Source organism: Cervus elaphus, chromosome 20 (genome assembly GCF_910594005.1).
Source record: "Cervus elaphus chromosome 20, mCerEla1.1, whole genome shotgun sequence".
NCBI lineage: Eukaryota > Metazoa > Chordata > Mammalia > Artiodactyla > Cervidae > Cervus > Cervus elaphus.
This window is the reverse complement of record NC_057834.1, coordinates 80,158,066-80,180,105: the sequence shown is the minus strand read 5'-3', so window position 1 is coordinate 80,180,105 and position 22,040 is coordinate 80,158,066. Positions and strand designations below refer to the sequence as shown.

Sequence of the window (22,040 nt, the reverse complement as noted above, 5' to 3'; positions counted from 1 at the left end):
ACTAAGTCATACCCAACTCTTTGCAAACCCATGGACTGTAGCCTGCCAGGCTCCTCTGTCCCTGGGATTCTCAGGCAAGACTCCTGGAGTGGGTAGCCATTCCCTTCTCCAGGGGATCTTCCCAACCCAGGGATTGAATTTGTGTTTCTGGCATCTTGTGCATTGGCAGGCAGATTCTTTGAACACTGAGCCACATAGGAAGCCCTCTTGTCAAGCTATAGTTAGTCAAGCCTACTTACTACAGCTTATCCCAGTAAAGCAGAATCCAGAAAACACATTTTTTCCTGAAAGAGGTAGAATCACTAAAAAATTAGTGACAATTTTTTGTAGTGCTCTAGCAATATTAGTTCTTTCTCTCTATATAAATTAACTCAAACTTTTCCTGGGACAAAGAAAACACTGACTCCAAATTCTCCATAAAATGTACGTATTTGAAACATGGCTTTGCAGTACGTATTTAAGATTGTTTGGGGCTAAAGAAAGAACTAATAACAGATGTCTAACAGAGGATTTTATATTCTGAAATTCTAACACTGGAGTTAGAAGCCAAAATACAGTTTACTTAAAATAGATTCTTCTAGCAGAAAGATGTCTGAGAAAAGAAGAGGAGACACTACTTTCTATACTTAGAAAAGTAAACATCTCTGAAGTCCCAGTGCCTAAGGGTGTTATTTTGCCCACTATTCTAGGCTGTGATACTTTGATGTTCATAGGAAGAAAACTGAGTACTCTTTTGCTTTTAATCAAACTTCAATTATAATATGATTTGATTATTTATAATCTATCATTATCAGATCTGAAAAAGTCCTTAGGAAAAAACCTCTATATTTTGACAATGATTTTCTAGGTATTGTTGACAGCCAATCCAATCTCCAATATGTTATGTTCAATCCTGGAAAAGTCAGTTTGGGCACAGATATTTTAGGTCATGGAGCTATATAAATTTGCTTCAACTTACTGTAAGAGACTACTGATTGAATCAATCTGTGAGCCCTGCAAAATGTTTTTTTTAATAGAGCTGTAGAATTCCCTAACTGTGGCACTACAGAATGAAGTTTGGAAACTTTGCATTAAAAAGAGAGCTACTTGGAATTAGTAACATATATAAAATCCAGTCCCTTCATTTCATGGCAAATAGAAGGGAAAAAATAGAAGCAGTGACAGATCTTATTTTCTTGCACTCCAAAATCACTGTGGACAGTTACTGAAGCTATGAAATTACAAGACACGTGCGTCTTGGGAGAAAAGCTATGACAAAACTAGACAGCATATTAAACAACAGAGACATCACTTTGCCAACAAAGGTCCATATAGTCAAAACTATGGTTTTTCTAGTAGTCATGTATGGATCTGAGAGCTGGACTTATAAAGAAAGTGGAGTGCTGAAGAATTGATGCTTTTGAACTATGGTATTGGAGAAGAGTCCCTTGGACTTCAAGGAGATCCGACCAGTCTATCCTAAAGAAAATCAGTCCTGAATATTCATTGGAAGGACTGATGCTGAAGCCCCAATACTTTGGCCACTTAATGCCAAGAGCTGACTTACTGGAAAAGACCCTAATGCTGGTAAAGATTGAAGGCAAAAGGAGAAGGGGGCAGCAGAAGATGAGATGGTTCGATAGCATCACCAACTCAGTGGACATGAATTTGAGCAAACTTCAGGAGATAAGGGCAGGAGAGCCTGGCTTGCTGCACTCCATGGGGTCACAAAGAGTTGGACAGAATTTAGTGACTGAACAAGACCAATAAAATAAGAAGTTTAACACATATACATAAATCCTCTTTCCCTGTATTGCTCATTTTTTTAAACAGCATTCTTCTTTTCTATTATAAGTCAGTGGGTGGTGTTATGCTTTTAAATAATTTGGTTCATATCATATGCTCCAAGAAGCTTCTCAAATAAAGACAGTAAGACATGTAAAACAGAACAGTAGCTTTATCACGTTTAAGAGTCCCAGCTAATAAAGGTTGTCTACCATCTTGTTTTTAAGATCTCTAATATTAACTGACAATAAGGATTTTGATCCAATTGTGACACTGTAGAGAGTGCAGCAGGGAAGAAAAGGAAGATATAAGAACTATATTATCTCAATATCCAAAAGCATGAGTACACAAATGTTGACTAATATGTAAGTGATTACATGGGGTCTTTAAAAATAATTCTGATTGCTGCTGCTGCTGCTAAGCCACTTCAGTCGTGTCCGACTCTGTGCAACCCCATAGATGGCAGCCCACCAGGCTCCCCCATCCCTGGGATTCTCCAGGCAAGAACACTGGAGTGGGTTGCCATTTCCTCCTCCAATGCATGAAAGTGAAAACTGAAGTGAAATCGCTCAGTCATGTCCGACTCTTAGCGACCCCATGGACCGCAGCCTACCAGGCTCCTCCATCCATGGGATTTTCCAGGCAAGAGTACTGGAGTGGGTTGCCATTACCTTTTCCAAATTCTGATTAGGAAGTACCTAATACTAAGATCTTAAAATCAAAAGTAGTTTGGAAGAAAACCACTTCTCAAATGTCAACAATCTAAGCCTAAGGAGCAATGAATTTTTTAATAAAACAATTTTAACACAGCCTGATCCTAAAATACAACAAATTCCTTAAAAAAACAGTTTTTTTATTTTTCCTGGTTGAAAAACCAAAAACATATTCTGTTACAAATAACAACTCTATCTGCAAACTGAATAAATACAATGTTTTATTTCGGGTGAAGATAGTTTTCTGGGAAAATTTAAAATGAAATAACTTTAAACAGAAACATTGATTTAAAAAAATACCAATATGAGGCTAAATAATAAATAATTCAAACAACCAAAATAACATGTTATTTTGAAATGTATCCATTTCAGTAGCATCATATAATATTTACACTATCTAGGAGAAGGTATCTCTTACTTGTAAGTCTATAATTTCATTAAAATAATACAGACATCACTAAGGAAGTTGGTTCACAACAACTTAATTCCATGCTTAGTGTTTACTCAGGGAAATAAGTGATTCTTTTGTGACCAGTATGGGCATATGATTTATAACAACATCTTCCCAAACTTAAGCTTAGCAATATTTTGACAATTTTGGACTGAACTTTTACTACTTCTCCATACATTTCTGTGGTATACACATATATGCCATGTCAATACATATACAGTTTCATACTTTTTAAATTACTCGTATCAAACATAGAGCTTTAGTACTCAGGATAAAAACCAATATAGTAATTCAAAGATCATATTTATAGTGACTTGAACTTGAATTTGGAAGTTTTCTATGCCTACTATCTTTACTATTTTGACTATCAGAGTGCTTCTTATTTTATGAACTATGTTATGTAATTTAGTTTTACCAGTTTCTGGTAATTTTGAGACTCTAAAAATATAAATGCAATATGTTACATAAAATTTAAGGAATTATCTAAAAACAGTTACTATTCTACAAATTATATGCTATAATAATTACTTGACACTGAATCATGTCCAACAGGCACATGAAAAGATGTTCAAAATGTCTAATTAACAGAGAAATGTAAATCAAAACTACAATGAGGTATCACCTAACACCAGTCAGAATGGCCATCATCAAAAAGTCCACAAACAATAAACACTGGAGAGTGTGGAGAAAAGAAAACCTTCTGACACTGTTGATAGGAAAGTAAACTAGTGCAATCACTATGGAGAACAGCATGGAAGTGCCTTAAAAAACAAAAATACAGTTACCATATGATCCAGCAACCCTACTCCTGGACATACATCCAAAAAAGATGAAAACTCTAATTCAAAAAGATACATGCACTCCAATGTTCATAGCAGCACTATTTACAATAGCCAAGACATGGAAGTAACCTAAATGTCCACTGACAAGGTGAATGATAAAGATGTGATATGTATGTATGTGTGAATGTGTTTGTGTGTATATATATATATACAAATGCATACATGAATATAATGGAATACTAAGTGAAGTGAAGTGAAGTCACTCAGTCGTGTCTGACTCTTTGCGACCCCATGGACTAATGTAGCCCACCAGGCTCCTCCATCCATGGGATTCTCCAGGCAAGAATACTGGAGTGGGTTGCCATTTCCCTCTCCAGGGGATCTTCCTGACCCAGGGATCAAACCCAGGTCTCCTGCATTGTAGGCAGACGCTTTACTGTCTGAGCTACCAGGGAAGCAGTGTATAGCATAGGAATCTATAGTGAATATCTTATAATAACCTATAATGGAAAAGAATCTGAAAAAGAATATAGATATATATGTATAAGTGAATCATTTTGCTATATACCTGAAACTAACACTGCAAATCTACTATACTTCAATTAAAAAATTGAATCATATTCTATCATATTCTATGTGCAAAGACTGGGTAATTGTATCTACATAAAACTAGAGGAAACAAGCTCATTTACAATATAAGACTAATTAAATTAATTAGAAGGGAGTGGTGAATACAATAAGGTATATCTTATTCATACTTAAGGACAGTAAATGAAAAAACATGGGCTCAACATAGCTGTACCTTAATGAAGCATCAATCCACCCTTCTAAGTAGCTATGAAACCAGCAGAAAATTGCAAGTAACAGTCTTTGACATATGCATAGCCAAAAATTTCTTAAATATAGATTCTTTTTAGATTTCAGCATTTCCAGGTTTTTGTATTTTCTTTCACGTGTATGCTTTCTGTCAGCTTTTTATGTTGGCCTGGATTGTTTAATTCTGCTTCTGTATTTGAATATCTACCTCACATGTAACAAATAGCATACATAATTTAATAAATTACCAAGAGATAATGGCCATGTTTGTATTAACATGGCTAATATTTTCCACATCAAAGAGATTAGAAATGGTATCAAAAGATATTTTCCATTTACTGTTATTAAAGTTGTAATAAGTAACCATTCTTCTCATGGAATTTTAATCATCTAAATTGAAATATGTGCCCCATGATACATAATACCCCATGCTAATATATTTGCTCTTACTTAATGTCAAAGCTATTTGAAGATGATGTTACTTGAAGTAAACAGAACATAGTGGAGCATTTATGCATAGGATAATATTCTGCAACAGTTGCTGAGGTCAATCTTGGCATAATTTTACTTGTGGTTGCAATTGTATCTTAGTTTTGAGTACAGTGATTTCCTCATAAACATGGTCAAATCACTTTTTTGGTTAAAAAGAAAAAGCACACACGACACAGTAAAACACTAGAGAGATTTTCTATAAAAAATACCATTTAGGAAAATGGGATACATATGTTTTTTGAATACAATTTTTCCAAAGATCTAAATCTCTTACAAAGGCATATATTTTTAAAGCAATAAAACTTCAAAAAATGTGTAATGTAAAGAAGAGCACAATTTTAAAAAAAAGAACCCAGTGATCACTCCATTCACTATTTTTCCATAATTTTCTTAAACTCCTCTTTCGAACTCAATGGCATATTAGATAATTTTATAATTCCCTATGGAGTAAGAAACCAGAAGTTATCTACAAACCTCCATGGACAATTATACAGTTCATTATGGAGTAGGAAAGTGAATAATACTCATACATTGTCAAGATTAAGTTAAAATCTATATAAGACCAGCTAAATTAATAAAGATGGTAGCCACTTAAGTGATATAACACTGAGACTCTGAGAAAATATTTTCTCAGCAATACCTAAAATTTCACCATTAAAGATTACTTATTTTGCCTTAAACTATTTTTAAAATATAATTATTAATAGGTAAGTTGGCTTACAGCTCAACATTCAGAAAACTAAGATCACGGCATCCGGTCCCATCACTTCATGGCAAATAGATGGAGAAACAGGGGAAACAGTGTCAGACTTTATTTTTTCGGGCTCCAAAATCACTGCAGATGGTGACTGCAGCCATGAAATTAAAAGACGCTTACTGCTTGGAAGGAAAGTTCTGACCAACCTAGATAGCATATTAAAAAGCAAAGACATTACTTTGCCAACAAAAGTCTGTCTAGTCAAAGTTATGGTTTTTCCAGTGGTCATGTATGGATGTGAGAGTTGGACTGTGAAGAAAGCTGAGCGCCAAAGAATTGATGCTTTTGAACTGTAGTGTTGAAGACTCTTGAGAGTCCCTTGGACTGCAAGGAGATCCAACCAGTCCATCCTAAAGGAGATCAGTCCTGGCTGTTCATTGGAAGGACTGATGTTGAAGCTGAAACTCCAATACTTTGGCCACCTCACGCAAAGAGTTGACTCATTGGAAAAGACCCTGGTGCTGGGAGGGATTGGGGGCAGAAGAGAAGGGGATGACAGAGGATGAGATGGCTGGATGGCATCACCGACTCGATGGACATGAGTCTGAGTAAACTCCGGGAGTTGGTGATGGACAGGGAGGCCTAGCGTTCTGTGATTCATGGCATAGCAAAGAGTCGGACATGACTGAGCGACTGAACTGAACTGAGCTGAAGGTAACAGTTTAAGCACTGGAAGTAATATAGTAGCATAAGTAAATTAATTAGTTCTTTTACTGACAGCATACTTTGCTGGGGGATGGATGAAAAAAAATAAGACATAAAATGGAGAAGACAAGAATAAAGAAGATAAACTTCACCTAATACAAATTTTGAGACAGCATATATCTGCATATTTAGATTAGAATTTTGACACATGAGAGGTATTTCTGATGGAGTATGTGTATGAGGGATAAACTGTAAAGAAATAATATGCTTGCAGATAAAAAATGGTGATGATGGTAATGGTGATGGTACAGCTTCTGCTGTTATAATTGTTACAAGATTAGCTTTAATGTTGAATGTAATTGCAAGAAAACAAAATGATTGCCTCACTTTTTATTTCTTAGTTTCATAAGTTTGTCTTAATATATTAAACTCATTAAAGTGAAACTTTAAGTTTATTATTTTGACCTTATGTTATAAAAAAATAAATCGTGTTCTTCTAAGTAGTAGGTGGTAGAAGATAGACAGTAGAAAGATCTAAGTAGTAAGAAAAAGGCTGCTGGATTTATATTCAAAGGAGCTGGGTTCAATTCTTTATTTTACCACTTATAACTATGTGATTCTCAGCAAGACTTTTAATATCACTGGCCTTGTTCTCCTCACCCATATAATGGTGACACTGACCTATTCTAATCTATAAGAAATAACACAAAGCTCAAAGAATAAAATTCTTTAAAAGGATATGAATATTCTGGTAAGATTGCAATCCTTTAGCATTACAAGTAAGATTTTAATTACTAGGTTGGCCAAAAGGTTGGTTTGATTTTTTTCCCTAACAGTGTAGAGAAAAACCTGAATGAACTTTTGGGCCAACCCAATATTTACATCAAAATTTTAGAAAAGAAGTTATGAAAGACAATTTTCTTCCTCATAGAATAGAGAGCACAGTGTAGCACACAATGTCTTATCTTAATAAATATCTGAATTGTAATAAAAACAGCACAAGTGAAAAGCGAGTGGCTAATTAGCTATCTGGACTTCCCTCATGGCTCAGAAGGTAAAGAATCTGCCTGCAATGCAGGAGATCCAGGTTCAGTATTTGGGTTGGGAAGATCCCATGGAGAAGGGAATGGCAACCCACTCCAGTAGCCTTGCCTGGAGAATCCCATGTACAGAGGAGCGTGGCAGGATCCATGTGGTTGCAAGGAATAGGACACAACTGAGTCACTAACACCATGTACAAATTAGCTATACCAACACAGACAGGATAACCCAGGAAGACTTCTCCGAACCACAACTTTCTCACTTGTTAAATATAGGGGTACTAGATAATGTCACAATTTTTAACCATCTCTTAAATTATATTATCAGGCAAAATTCACTTGATTTTTAAAAAAATCTAAATATATAAGAACCTAGTTTCTGAGCTAGCATCTCAAATAGGCATTTTAAAAAGCCCTAAAGCAGAAGGGTGAGTAATGCTATTATTAGTGTGCTAAATTGTCCATGTATTTTCTGTAACATTTTAATTTTAGGACCTTCTCATAAGGCTTCCCTCGTAGCTCAGTTGGTAAAGAATCCACCTGCAATGCAGGAGTCCGCCTGCAATGCAGGAGACCCAGGTTCAATTCCTGAGCCCAGAAGATTCCCTGGAGAAGGAAATGGCAACCCACTTAAGTATTCCTGCCTGGAAAATCCCATAGACAGAGGAGCCTGGCAGGCTACAGTCCATGGGGTCTCAACAGTTGGACATGACTTAGCGACTAAACACCACCGTAAGGATAAAGGTCTCTTCCAGTGGTATAGTAAATGGGTTAGAAGTGTTAAATTCCAAGTTACTTTTTAATCTAAATACTTCTTCATATTCTCAGGTATTATTGGATAGGCTGTTAAAGTGGCAAAATTTAAACTCTGTTGAATGAGATGGATTATGGATGACAAGAACAACAGCTAGCTTAACAGGTGAGAAACATACATATAATTAGATTATATTCCTCTAAACCAAACCTCATAAAACAAGAATCTAATTACCTGTCTTCCCTTAAGCCCCCTCTTTCCACGGATCCCAGGAACACCCTAGAATGTAAAAAAGTCAAAACTAAATACTTATTCCCTTTTTTGATTGGGTTGTTTCTTTTTACATTGGGTTGCATAAACCATTTTTATATTTTAGATATTATTAACTCCTTGTCAGTCATATCATTTGAAAACATTATCTCCCATTCAATAGGTTGTCTCTTCTATTTGTTGATGGTTTCCTACGCTATACAAAAGCCTGTACATTTAATTAAGTCCATTCATTTATTTTTGCTTTAATTTCTTTTCCCTTAAGAGACAGATCCCCAAAAATACTGCTATGATTTATGACAAAGAGTGTTCTACTTATGTAGAACACTTATGGGTACTTATGTACCCATCTAAGAGTTTTATAGTTCCAAGTTTTACATTTTGGTCTTTAATCCATTCTGAGTTTATTTTTGTGAATGGTGTAAGGAAATGTTCTAATTTCATTCTTTTACATGTAGCTTCCCAGTTTTCCCAGCATCCAAAGACATACAGTTAGCTAAGAAGCACATGAAGAGATGCTATATACTGCTAATTATTAGAGAAATGCAAATCAAAACTACATGAGCTATCACCTCACACCTGTCAGAATGGCCACCAATGTTGGTACAAAAACAACACAAACAACAAATGTTGGCAAGGACATGGAAGAAAGGGAACCCTTCTACACTGTTGGTGGGAGTATAAACTGACACAGCCACTATGGAAAACAGTAATGGGGTTCCTCAAAAAACTAAAAACAGAACTACATATGATTCAGCAGTTTGGGAATCACTAACCTGGGAAACACTAATTTGAAAAGACATCTTCATACCAGCACTATTAACAATAGCCAAGACATGGAAGCAACCCTAGGGTCCATAAACAGGTGAATGGATAAATATATCTGTGTGTACATATATATAAATACACATATATTATGTGTGTGTATGTATGTGTGTGTAATATTATAGATCCATAAAAAATTAAATTCTGACATCTGCAGCAGTGGATGGATTTAGAGAATATTATGATTAGTAAAATAAGTCAGAGAAAGATGAATACAGTGTAATATTCCACTTATATGTGGAATCTAAAAAAATAAAACACACAAATATAAACAGCAAAACAGAAATAGACTCACAGATACAGAAAACAAACTAGTGGTTATTCATGGAGAGAGGGAAGGGGGGAGGGGCAAGATAGGGGTATGGGATGAAGAGATAAAAATTAGTATGTTTAAAATACCTAAGCACTAAGGAATATACTCTCTGGCACAGGGAAGTATAGCCATTATTTTGTAATAACTTTTAATGGAGTATAATCCATCAAAATATTGAACCAAGATGCTGTGTACCTAAAATATTGTAAAATCAGCTATACTTCAAAAGAGTAAATATTTACCAAATCACTGAGTTATATTTTCCAAATGTCAATTTATGGAGTATGACAAAGAGAAAAATACATTATATTTTAAACTGCAGTGATATTTAGAAGAGTGTCAATATACTAATTTAATTCAAGTGGCCCCTTTTCTTCTTTGTAACAAAACCTTGATTTTATTCAGAAATCCATCCCATCTGTATTTCCAAATGGGAATCCTGCCATTCCTCTGGTGATAATTATTTGTCCAGAGGTAGTATGCAACCAAAGTTGGTACAATCAGACAAACAGGAGTCTTATTTTCTGTACCCAGCAGACAATTACCGCCTGTCTCCCTGTTTCTCTGGCTGAATAAACAAAGGCATATTTAGCCCTTGCATTGGGAATCTTGCAATCATATGAGAAATCAGTCTTATGATAAAGCCAACACTGGTTAAGGCAAAGTGGAGAAAATGATGATCTCACTGTGCTCACAGGATCACACTCTACCTAGATTCCACCTACCTGTGCGTTTCTGGTCATAAGAAGCGGTGGCAGGAGACTGTACTCAAGTACTCAGGTTTTAGAGCTAGAATATCTATGTTTAAATTCTCATTCTATTATCTGTGTATAGTCTTAGGTAAATCTCTCTGGGTGCCTCATTTTCTTCATCTATAGTGAGAATTATAAGACTGTCTCACTGGGTATTGCAAGATTAAATGAATAAATATGAAGCATTTACATAGTGACTTGCATATATATAACCATTACAATAAATCATTTGCTGTTATCGTCATTTATTTAAAATCTCCTCATTTTGAAGGCAGTTTGAAATGAAATTTTTTGTCACTTGTAACCTAAAGCATACTTATTGATACAATCCCTTGAGACATAATCACTTTCATAAGCCCTTGAGACTAAGAAATCTGTCAGAACTATGTAGCCTGGGGTTTTTGTATATGCAGGTAAGTTAGCAGATATCAATGGTTGAAGTAATCCATTTACTTTCAGCTGAACAGTGGTTAACAAAAATATTCATCTAATATCGCTACTGAAAAAAAAAGAGTTCAAAGGTGAGCAAGAGGACATTGTGCCTATTGACGGTCAGTGTCACTGGGGTCCTTAAATCCAAGATGATGACATTTTTCAAGAACATATAACTTTGGTTTATTTAGTACATCAATTACTAGAAATAAGTTCATGCCAACAGGTCTGGAAAGGACTGCATCATAAGCAGCAGAGTTATTAATAATGTAAACTGTATACAGTAAGTCCCCTACATATGAACCTTCAAGTTGCAAACTTTCAAAGATGTGAATGTGTACCTGGTTCCAGCAGGGAACCAAAACCTATGCCATCAGCATCAGTCATGAGAGAAGCTACAGCTTGCCCTTCACCTCCTACTGCGGATGATCCTTCAGCTCTACCATCTCCCACCTCTTCTCCCTCCTCCAGCCAGTAATTCTTCTTGCCTGTTCATTCTATGCCAGGCCTGTACACCAGTTGTTGTACTGGATGACTATATTTTTCAAGGTACAGTACTGTAAGACTAAAACTCTTCTGTGTTTGTTTTAATGTATTATTTGTGTGAAAAGTATTAAAAACCGATTACATAAAAAAAAAACAAAAACGATTACAGTACAGTACTATACAGCTGACTGTGTTAGCTGGGTACCTAGGCTAACTCTGTTGGATTTACAAACAAACTGTATTTACCGAAGAGCACTCTTTTCTAGGTAGGGGACTAACCGTGACTCCTTTGGGTCAATAAGAAGCAGTTCAATTCTTTGCATGATAGAATGAAAACATCGTCTAATTTTTCTTAAAGCTGGCTTGTTTCACTCAGTAAGATTACCTGACATCTGGGTTTATCAGTACTGTTATACTTTACCCTAACTATACCACATTATAAATAATCTTTGAAGGAAACAGACTTACTCTTTCTCCTTCAGGTCCCAGTTGTCCTACTTCTCCAGGAGAGCCAATGAAACCCTTAAAGAAATCAAACAATCTTTGTATTATCTCATTTAAATAGTCACCCTTAAGTATATAATTCTAAATTGAGATACTTAAAATGTATTCATAGTAATATGAATTATAAGGCTTAACAGTATAATAACCTTGTTGCTTTTTTTCCTAAAAGTTACAGATCCATCTTTTCATTTAAAAAAAAGTCAGAAATATAATTTAGACAAATATAATTTAGGCTCATAAAAATCAACAAGCCCAAGTTTGTTTCTACACTGACTATTACAAAGGGCAGAAAATACAGATATACAATTAACTAAAATGTAAGGCAGAAAGGAGGTATCCAAGAACAAGAAATATGGAGGAGGGAGAGAGTCATTCCAATGCGGCAGGAGGTAAAGACAATCAAAGAAGATTTCAAAGAAGCCTGGCACTTGAGATAGGCCTACAGAGTGGGTAAGATATTGATAAGCAGATAATGGAGCAAGAACACTACAGGCAGAACCTCAGTAAGCAGAAACAAGACAGAGAGGACTACAGGAGTGCTTATAAATGGTTAACTGACAGCTTCTTATGAGTGAGGCGCTTTGGAGAAAAGCAGCCCCACACTGCCTTCATGGAAGTTCCCACTGGTCTGAGAAACAAGGGCTGCATCTAAGTAACAATGCAGGCTACTCTGTAGTACCACACCTTAGTTACACCTCACCTGTGGCAAATAATAACCTGTTTCATCAATTTAATGAGTCAAGTGTATGGTAGTTTAGAGAACAGATTAAGGAAAGCCTTAAATTTCAGCCTAAGAATTTTAGACTTTACCTTTTAGGTAACTGGAAACTACTGGACATTGGGGGAGTATGGTAATGACCTGATCTGAAGCTGTTTCTCTAAAATATTAAGCTGTTGATAGAACATAGAATATACCCCAGACAGGAAACACTGAACGTAGGAAATCTTGTTAGAATACAGCTGCAATGGTCCATATTTGAAAGAACATGAATCTGGGTCACTGATGCACAAAACATGATTTTAGTGCCCTGTGGGCGCCAGGAATTGGGATTATAAAAATGAATATGAAAATCAGTGTCCTCGAGAAGCTGACAGTTTATTAGGAAGAAGTCATACAAATAACTGTCATATCATAAAATAATTGTGACATGATTATGTGACAGGTGATAAGATAAACACAAACGGAAACTTTGACTGGCAGAATAACCAATACTGTCTAGAGGGAAGGTTTAGGAAAGCTTTGCAGAGGAGGCAACTTTTGAGCTGAGTCTTGAAGGATAGGAAAGGCATTCCATGCAGGTGAAAAATAGTTGGGTGTTACCATGGTAGGATGAACCCTTTTCTTTGACAAGGAAAAACACCTTTTGGAACAAGCAACAAATAAGAGAAAAGATAATTGGTTTCCTTCTACTTAACTTTAATGATAATATATCTATAATTTGTTTGCTTAAAAGTCAAGCATCTAGAGTATAGAGAAACTTTCTTTAAAAATGAAGCATCCAAAAGTATTTCTGATTACCAAAACATTTAGAATTATGATGGCAAGCTACATGTATTTCAGAATCATCAGCTACAGATGGTCTCAAATTTAAATACAGTTAACTTTTACTTTTAACATACACAACTGAAATTTTGCTTATAAATAAAAAGAACAAACATTCAACTCAGCTGAAAACTCAGGAGCTGAAAAGTCAGACCTCTACTTAACACAGTCTGCACAGAACCAGCACAACATTTTAGAAATAAAGATTTTAAAGGGAACAATGCTATGTATCATTATGTAGGTGTTTCAGAAAAGTTTCTTGATAATTATTATAATAATTATAAGAGAAATAAAATGTCAGCAGCATCCAACAAAGAAATCACATGGGTTTGTCATCATTCTAAAAACTACCACTAAACTGGAGTTTAGGGTGTAAACAAGGAGCACAAAAAAAATAATACTAATACACATGGCTTTGCTTCTTGGATTGAAGTTTGTATATCCAAACAGAGGCAATTCTGTATTGTGTAAGACAGAGGCAATTCTGTCACCATCAGGGCAAATAAAAACATCAGGAGAGGTTTACATACTTCTACTTTTTGAGATACCTGGCCAGTTATTACACAAAGAGATACTAAAGGAGGGCTGCAAAATGATTTCAAACATTCATATTTTAAAAATAATTATTTTAACACCAGGAAATGCAACCAAATAGGGAGATTCAAAAGATAATTTATCACATGATTTATAAAAATATTAATTTACAGTATATAGCATGTGGTATTATCCAGTAATAGGACACAAATTAAATAAAAACCATAATCCTGTCAGTGTATATTTGTTTTGAACAAATTTTGTTTTTTGAACATTTGTAGTTATTAATAATATCAAAGTTTACATTTGGACTCTTTGTGAATATGAAACCTAGAGAAATGGCTCTGCTGACTCTTCCCTCACTCCCAAAGGAAAATGAAAGGATTAAATCAATTAAATTAGTCAGAAAAGGATTAGTTTTTTTTTTTTTAATGCTTTCATGAAGTTGCCATCAAAACATAAAAAAAATTAAAAAGGGTTATACCCTAGAGAGTAATTTTCAACACAAATGGGGGAAAAAGGAACAAAAGGATAGATAATATGATACAAAAATGACAAAAAGGAGAACTTAGAAAAGTTAAAGGAATCACAGGAGCAAGATGAGAAAATGTAGTAAAAGAAAACTGCACAGCGCCAAATAACAGGTCTACAACTTTAGCTCACACACACAAGTAACTCCCAAATTCCAGAAAAATGATAAAATCTGCAGAGAAAGTGCATACCATGTGGTAGGCACTGTGCTTTAGGAATATTAAGCTCAGGTAGTTCTCATAAGCACATAGAGGTAAGTTTCATTTTCACCTTTTAATAAGTTAAGAAAAATGAGACACAGAAGAGATTAATGGCATCGAAAGTCACAAAGCTAGTAAATGAGGGGTTGGTGGTGGGGGGGAAGCAGTCTTGTCTAACTCCAAAGCCTATGTTCTTATCCAGTAATCTCTCCTTGTTTTCCAAATCCAAGTAAGTATGTGCGTTCAGTGCAGCTTTAATAAAATATACATCACTTTTCCCCATTATATTTTCACTTGGTGCAAGGGTAGAGACAGCACAGGATAGTGGAAGAGTACAGAGCTAAAGGTGAGAAGATGTTGGTTTGAGTTCTGCTACGACTAGATCAAACCATGTCAGTTCCACAGCTGACTGTTTTCTCATCTGTAAAATGGAGACAATATATGTGTTCTCCTACTTCACAGGATTGATAGCAAAATTAAAGAAGAAAATACACATGACATATTTGAAAATGTTTAAGAATTTTTTAAAAATTAAGGCATCATTATAGCACATACATTAAAACACATGTTTTCTGGCTACATGGAGCTACTGATGGGCATGTACCTGCTAGTCAGGGCCTGACAAAACGTGATCCACTGGAGAAGTGAATGGCAAACCAATTCAGTATTCTTGCCTTAAGAACCCCATGAACACAATGAAAAGGTAAAAGTATATGACACCAGAAGATAAGCCCCCCAGGTTGGTAGGTGTCCAACAGGCAACTGGGGAAGAGCAGAGAAATAGCTCCGGAAAGAATGAAGAGGCTGGGCAAAAGCAGAAATGTTGCTCAGCTGTGGATATGTCTGGTGGTTAAAGTCAAGTCCAATGCTGTAAAGAACAATACTGCATAGGAACCTGGAATGTTAGGCCCATAAATCAAGGTAAATTGGATGTGGTCAAGTAGGAGATGGCAAGAGTGAACATTGACATTCTGGAAATCAGTGAACTTAAATAGACGAGAATGGGCGAATTTAATTCAAATGATCATTATATCTTCTACTGTGAATAAGAATACCTTAGAAGAAATGGAGAAGCCCTCATAGTCAAAAAGAGAATCTGAAATGCAGTACTTGGGTGCAGTCTCAAAAACGACAGAATGATCTCTGTTCATATCCAAGGCAAACCATTCAACATCACAGTAATCCAAGCCTATGCCCCAACCACTAATGCCAAAGAAGTTGAAGTGGAACGGTTCTATGAAGACCTACAAGACCTTCTAGAACTACCAACAAAAAATGATGCCCTTTTCATCATAGGGGACTGGAATGCAAACGTAGGAAGCCAAGAGACACATGGAGTAACAGGCAAGCTTGGCCTTAGAGTACAAAATGAAGCAGGGCAAAGGCTAACAGAGTTTTGCCAGGAGAACACACTCGTCAGAGCAAACACTCTCTGCCAACAATACAAGAGACAACTCTATACATAGATGTCATTGGATGGTGAATACCGAAATCAGATTGATTATATTCTTTGCAGCTGAATATGGAGAAACTAGACACAGTCAGAAAAAAAAAAAAAAAAAAAAAAACCTGGGAATGACTGTGACTCAGATCATGAGCTCCTTATTGCAAATACAGACTTAAATTGAAGAAAGGAGGGAAAACCACTAGACCATTCAGGTATCACCTAAATCAAACCCCTTATGAATATACAGTGTAGGTGACAAACAGATTCAAGGGATTAGATCTAGTAGATGGAGGGCCAGAAGAACTATGGATAGAGGTTTGCAACACTGTTCAGGAGGTGATCAAAAACATCCCCAAGAAAAAGAAATGCAAAAAGGCAAAATGGTTGTCTGAGGAGGCGTTACAAACAGCTGAGAAAAGAAGAGAAGAGAAAGACAAAGGAGAAAGCGAAAGATATACCCAACTGAGTTCCAGAGTTCCAGAGAATAGCAAGAAAAGATAACAAAGGCTTAAGTGAACAATGCAAAGAAATAAAGGAAAATGATAGACTGGGAAAGACTAGAAATCTCTTCAAGAAAATTGTAGATACCAAGGGAATACTTTATGCAAAGATGGGCACAATAAAGGACAGAAATGGCAGGAATACACAGGAGAACTATATAAAAAAATATCTTAATGACCCAGATGGAGAAGGAAATGGCAACCCACTCCAGTTTTCTTGCCTGGAGAATCCCAGGGATGGAGGAGCCTGGTGGGCTGCTGTCTGTGGGGATGCACAGAGTCGGACACAACTGAAGTTACTTAGCAGTTGCAACAGCAATGACCCAGACAACCACAAAATGGTGTGGTCACTCACCTAGAGCCAGATAGCCTGGAATGTGAAGTTCAGTGGCCCTTGGAAACACCACTATGAATAAAGCCAGTAGAGGTGATGGAATTCCAAATGAACTATTGCAAATTCTAAAAGATGATGCTGTTAAAGTGCTTCATTCAATATGCCAACAGATGTGGAAAACTCAGCAGTGACCACAGGACTGGAAAAGGTCAGTTTTCATTCCAATTCCAAAGGAAGGCAATGTCAAAAAATGTTCAGACTACTGTACAATTGCACTCATTTCACATGCTAGCAAAGTAATGCTCAAAATCCTTCAGCTAGGCTTATGCAGTATGTGAACCATGAACTTCCAGATGTTCAAGGTGTATTTAAAAAAGGCAGAGGAATCAGAGATCAAATTGCCAACATCAGCTGGATCATAGAAAAAGCAAGGGAATTCCAGAAAAACATCTACTTCTGCTTCATAGACTATACTAAAGCCTCTGACTGTGTGGATCACAACAAACGATGGAAAATTCTTAAAGAGACAGGAACACCAGACCACCTTATCTCTCTCCTGAAAAGCTGTATGCAGGACAAGATGCAACAGTTAGAACCGGACATGGAACAATGGACTGGTTCAAAATTGGGAAAGGAGTACATCAAGGCTGTATGTTGTCACCTGTTTATTTACTTCTAAGAAGAGTACATCATGTGAAATGTCGGGCTGGATGAATCACAAGCTGGAAACAAGATTACTGGGAGAAATATCAACAACCTCAGATATGCAGATGATACTAATTTCATGGCAGAGAACAAAAAGGAACTAAAGAGCCTCTTGATGAAGGGGAAAGAGGAGAGTAAAAAGTTGGCTTAAAACACAGTAGTCAAAAAACAAAGGCATCATTGTCCCATCACTTCATAGCAAATAAATGGAGAAAAAGGGGAAACAGTGAAAAACTTTTCTTTTCTTGTGTTCCAAAAATTACTGTGAATGGTGACTGTAGCCATGAAATTAAAAGACACTCGCTCCTTTGAAGAAAACCTATGACCAACCTAGACAGTGTATTAAAAAGCAGAGACATCACTTGGCTGACAACGGTCCATCTAGTCAAAGCTATGATATTTCCAGTAGTCATGTACGAATATGAGTTGGACCATAAAGAAGGCAGAGCAACAAAGAATTGCTGCTTTAAAACTGTGGTGCTGGAGAAGACTCTTAAGAGTCCCTTGGACAGCAAGGAGATCAAACTAGTCAATCCTAAAGGAAATCAATCCTGAATATTCATTGGAATGATTGATGCTGAAGTTCAAGCTCCAAAAATTTGGCTACTTGATGCGAAGAGGCGACTCCTTGGAAAAGACCTTGATGCTAAGAAAGATTGAGGGCAAGAGGAGACAGGGGCGACAGAGGATGAGATGGTTGGATGGCATCACTGACTCAATGGACATGAGTTGTGCAAACTCCAGGAGATAGTGAAGAACAGGGGAGCCTAGTGTGCTGCAGTTCATGGGTTTGCAAAGAGTTGGCATGACTTAGCAACTAAATAACAACAACAATAGCACACACTGTTTAAATATTTTTTGTTTTCCTTATTTCTAAAAGTTATTTTAGGTAATATAAGGAAGATATAGATTCTGGAAAATAACTGGCTATTAAATAGAGAATTAAAAAAGAAAAATTTTAGTTTTATAAATTTTTCCTAGAATCAGCTTTGATTTTAATGGTTAGAAGTACAAAACTATGTTCTTTTGAACATGTAAGTTTCTTTCTTGCAGCTATTTCTTTAGTCCAGATAGTTTTTGTATTATTACTTCAGCCTTGAATAGGAATTTTTTTGTCTCTTCACATTTCTTTCGTTGTGACTTCTTAAGTTTACATACAGTCACATATAAAAAATATTACAAATGCTTATAGAGTGTATTTCTAACATACCAGAAATGGTATAACATACCATTTTTCAAGGGGCTAGAAAAATAATATAAATAATATATATGTAGGAGCTATCAAAGAATGATGCAAGAACTACCACTGTAAGACTGCTCTCTTTGGCCTTAACAATAAAGATGCATATTAAATAAGTATACCTTCTTAATTCCATATATATGTGTTAGTATACTGTATTGGTGTTTATCTTTCTGGCTTACTTCACTCTGTATAATGGGCTCCAGTTTCATCCACCTCATTAGGACTGATTCAAATGTATTCTTTTTAATAGTTGAGTAATATTCCATGGTGTATATGTACCACAGCTTCCTTATCCATTCATCTGCTGATGGGCATCTAGGTTGCTTCCATGTCCTGGCTATTATAAACAGTGCTGCGATGAACATTGGGGTGCACGTGTCTCTTTCAGATCTGGTTTCCTCGGTGTGTATGCCCAGGAGTGGGATTGCTGGGTCATATGGCAGTTCTATTTCCAGCTTTTTAAGGAATCTACACACTGTCCTCCATAGTGGCTATACTAGTTTGCATTCCCACCAACAGTGTAAGAGGGTTCCCTTTTCTATACACCCTCTCCAGCATTTATTGCTTGTAGACATTTGGATAGCAGCCATCCTGACTGGCGTGTAATGGTACCTCACTGAGGTTTTGATTTGCATTTCTCTGATAATGAGTGATGTTGAGCATCTTTTCACGTGTTTGTTAGCCATCTGTATGTCTTCTTTGGAGAAATGTCTGTTTAGATCTTTGGCCCATCTTTTGATTGGGTCATTTATTTTTCTGGAATTGAGCTGCAGGAGTTGCTTGTATATTTTTGAGATTAATCCTTTGTTTCTTCATTTGCTATTATTTTCTCCCATTCTGAAGGCTGTCTTTTCACCTTGCTTATAGATTCCTTTGTTGTGCAAAAGCTTTTAAGTTTAATTAGGTCCCATTTGTGATTAACAGCATCGAAACATGTATATTATCAAGTGTGAAACAGATCGCCAGTCCAGATTGGATGCATGAGACAAGGGCTCGGGGCTGGTGCCCTGGGATGACCCAGAGGGATGGGATGGGGAGGGAGGTGGGAGTGGGGTTCAGGATGGGGAACACATGTAAACCCATGGCTGATTCATGTCAATGTATGACAAAAACCACTACAATATTGTAAAGTAATTAGCCTCCAACTAATAAAAATAATTGGGGGGAAAAAAAAGAAAAAAAAGAAAATGTTTTCCAAATCTAAAATAGAAAAATAAGTATACTTCTTTCCAGGCTAAACCCACATTACATTCAAAGTAATGGAAGTGTGGAAGTGTGAAAATAAGTATTTTGTATATGTCATTCTACTTACATTTAAGCATACTTAACAAAACGATGAAAATGCTTACTCACTCGTACACCTTTAGGTCCTGGATTACCATCTGGTCCAGCTAAACCCTAGTGCAAACAAAAGACATCACCATCATTCTCTAGTACTTTTTAAAGAGTTGTTGATAATTAATAAAAAGGGGCAAATAAAAGATATCATTTTTACAAGTATAAACTTCAGAACTGTATACTTAGTGAAGACCATATACATTTTAGGGATTTTAGAATTTCAGAAGCAAAAAAGCCAATGTATATAATCTATACACAAATATATTTTAGATTTCTAAATAAAGTAGATTAACACAACTGTCAGACACAATTATTTCAGTTATTTCTCATTGGAAAGCCCTGTTCTTTTAGAACAGTTCTAATTCACTTATCTAAAATATATTTCTACTTTAAAAAATAAGTACATTTTTAAACTTCAGATCAATTTCCATATGTCTGAGTATTTATATATTTTTCAGATAAATACAAAACATTACTTGGTACTAAGACTCATGTAATACCCTCCACATACTTTAAAGGTTTAAAAATGGAATTTTATTAATACTAGATTATCTTCTGGCATTTTCAATTCCCTAATTCTAGAGAATAAAAAAGATATTTTATATAAATACAGTTTTCTAGTATGCTAAATGAACAATTAATTTCAAGAGTAAGTAATTAATGAAAGCCTAGGAAAGAAAATTTTTTTCTCTTATTAGCCTATATGAAATAACTAGAAAAAAAAAGAAATAGCTAGAAAGAGTTAGACATTAGAGGGAAATAAATATGAAATGATTAAAATGAATTTTCAAAACAGTATACAAAGACTTGAATCCAATTTAGATAAAAAGTATTCAGATAGTGGTATATGTAGCACCGGCAACTATGTCCCAAGTGTTTATAATTGCATTATTAAAAAATGCTGCATATCAAAGAGAGTCTTAACTCATATCATTACTTCATTTTAGTCAGTGGTAATATTGTAAAATCAGTAGCAACACTGTTTAACATTTTATTAGCCTACTGGGCCATTTTAATTTAAAAAGTCCCATTGAATATCATATCAAACTTGTTTAAAAATCCCACTCTTTTTTTAAGTAAAATTTTTATGCAATAAAATTTTTGAAGAATTTTTACAATTTTGATATTAGAATTTTTTGGAATTACTTTGCTATGAATAATTCATTATTTAATAAAATAAACCAATTATCATTTGAACATTAACTCTTGAAATTGGAACATACAATGCATTAACCAAGTGAGACATAAAAAGAAAAGTTTAAATATAGTTACCTCACCTGCCTGCCAGGATAACCACGTGAACCAATATTACCAGTGAACCCTGGAATTCCCTAAAATGAAAAATAAAATAATAAAAAATACAGCAAAGACCAAAGAAGCAAAGAAAGCAAACCTGGGGTATTCATAATACCCAAGGTTTTAAAGAATATTTTTCCATATAAAAATATGAAGAGTCCTGCATGTTGCTTATCTGACTGAAGTCATCTATTTAAAATGAAAATGGCCTCTTTCCTGGCTGGAACCATGGAGGGTGCAGAAGAGAAGGAAAAAAAGGTTCCTGCTATGCCAGAAATCCTTAAGAAAAAGCAAAAGAATTTCACAGAGCTTAAAATCAAGTGCTGAGAAATAATTTGCCTAAATGATGCTTTGAAAGGCAAAAAGTTTATCTATGAAAAAGCTAGGCCCTATCACAAAGAAGACAAGCAGATATACAGAACTGAAATTCAAATGGCTAGGATGGCAAGAAAAGCCAGCAACTTCTATGTGCCCACAGAACCCAAATTGGCACTTGTCATCAGGAACAGAGGTATCAAAGATTTGAAAGGCGTTGCAACTTTGCCTCTGTCAGATGTTCAATGGCACCTCCTG

General features: G+C 35.6%; 1 protein-coding gene across 8 annotated transcripts in view; it reads right to left on the bottom strand.

Annotated features, from left to right (window-relative positions):
• Positions 1-22,040, bottom strand: part of COL24A1 (collagen type XXIV alpha 1 chain) — a 382,349-nt gene that overhangs the window by 264,953 nt on the left and 95,356 nt on the right. For 7 of the 8 annotated variants that reach the window (XM_043877542.1, XM_043877547.1, XM_043877541.1 and 4 more), the window contains 4 exons: positions 21,449-21,502; positions 20,187-20,231; positions 11,761-11,814; positions 8,449-8,493 (listed from right to left, as the gene is read on the bottom strand). In XM_043877542.1, the coding sequence (XP_043733477.1) occupies positions 8,449-8,493; positions 11,761-11,814; positions 20,187-20,231; positions 21,449-21,502 (198 nt within the window). The remainder of the gene's footprint in view (positions 1-8,448; positions 8,494-11,760; positions 11,815-20,186; positions 20,232-21,448; positions 21,503-22,040) is intronic. The other variant, XM_043877545.1, reaches the window with a different exon arrangement.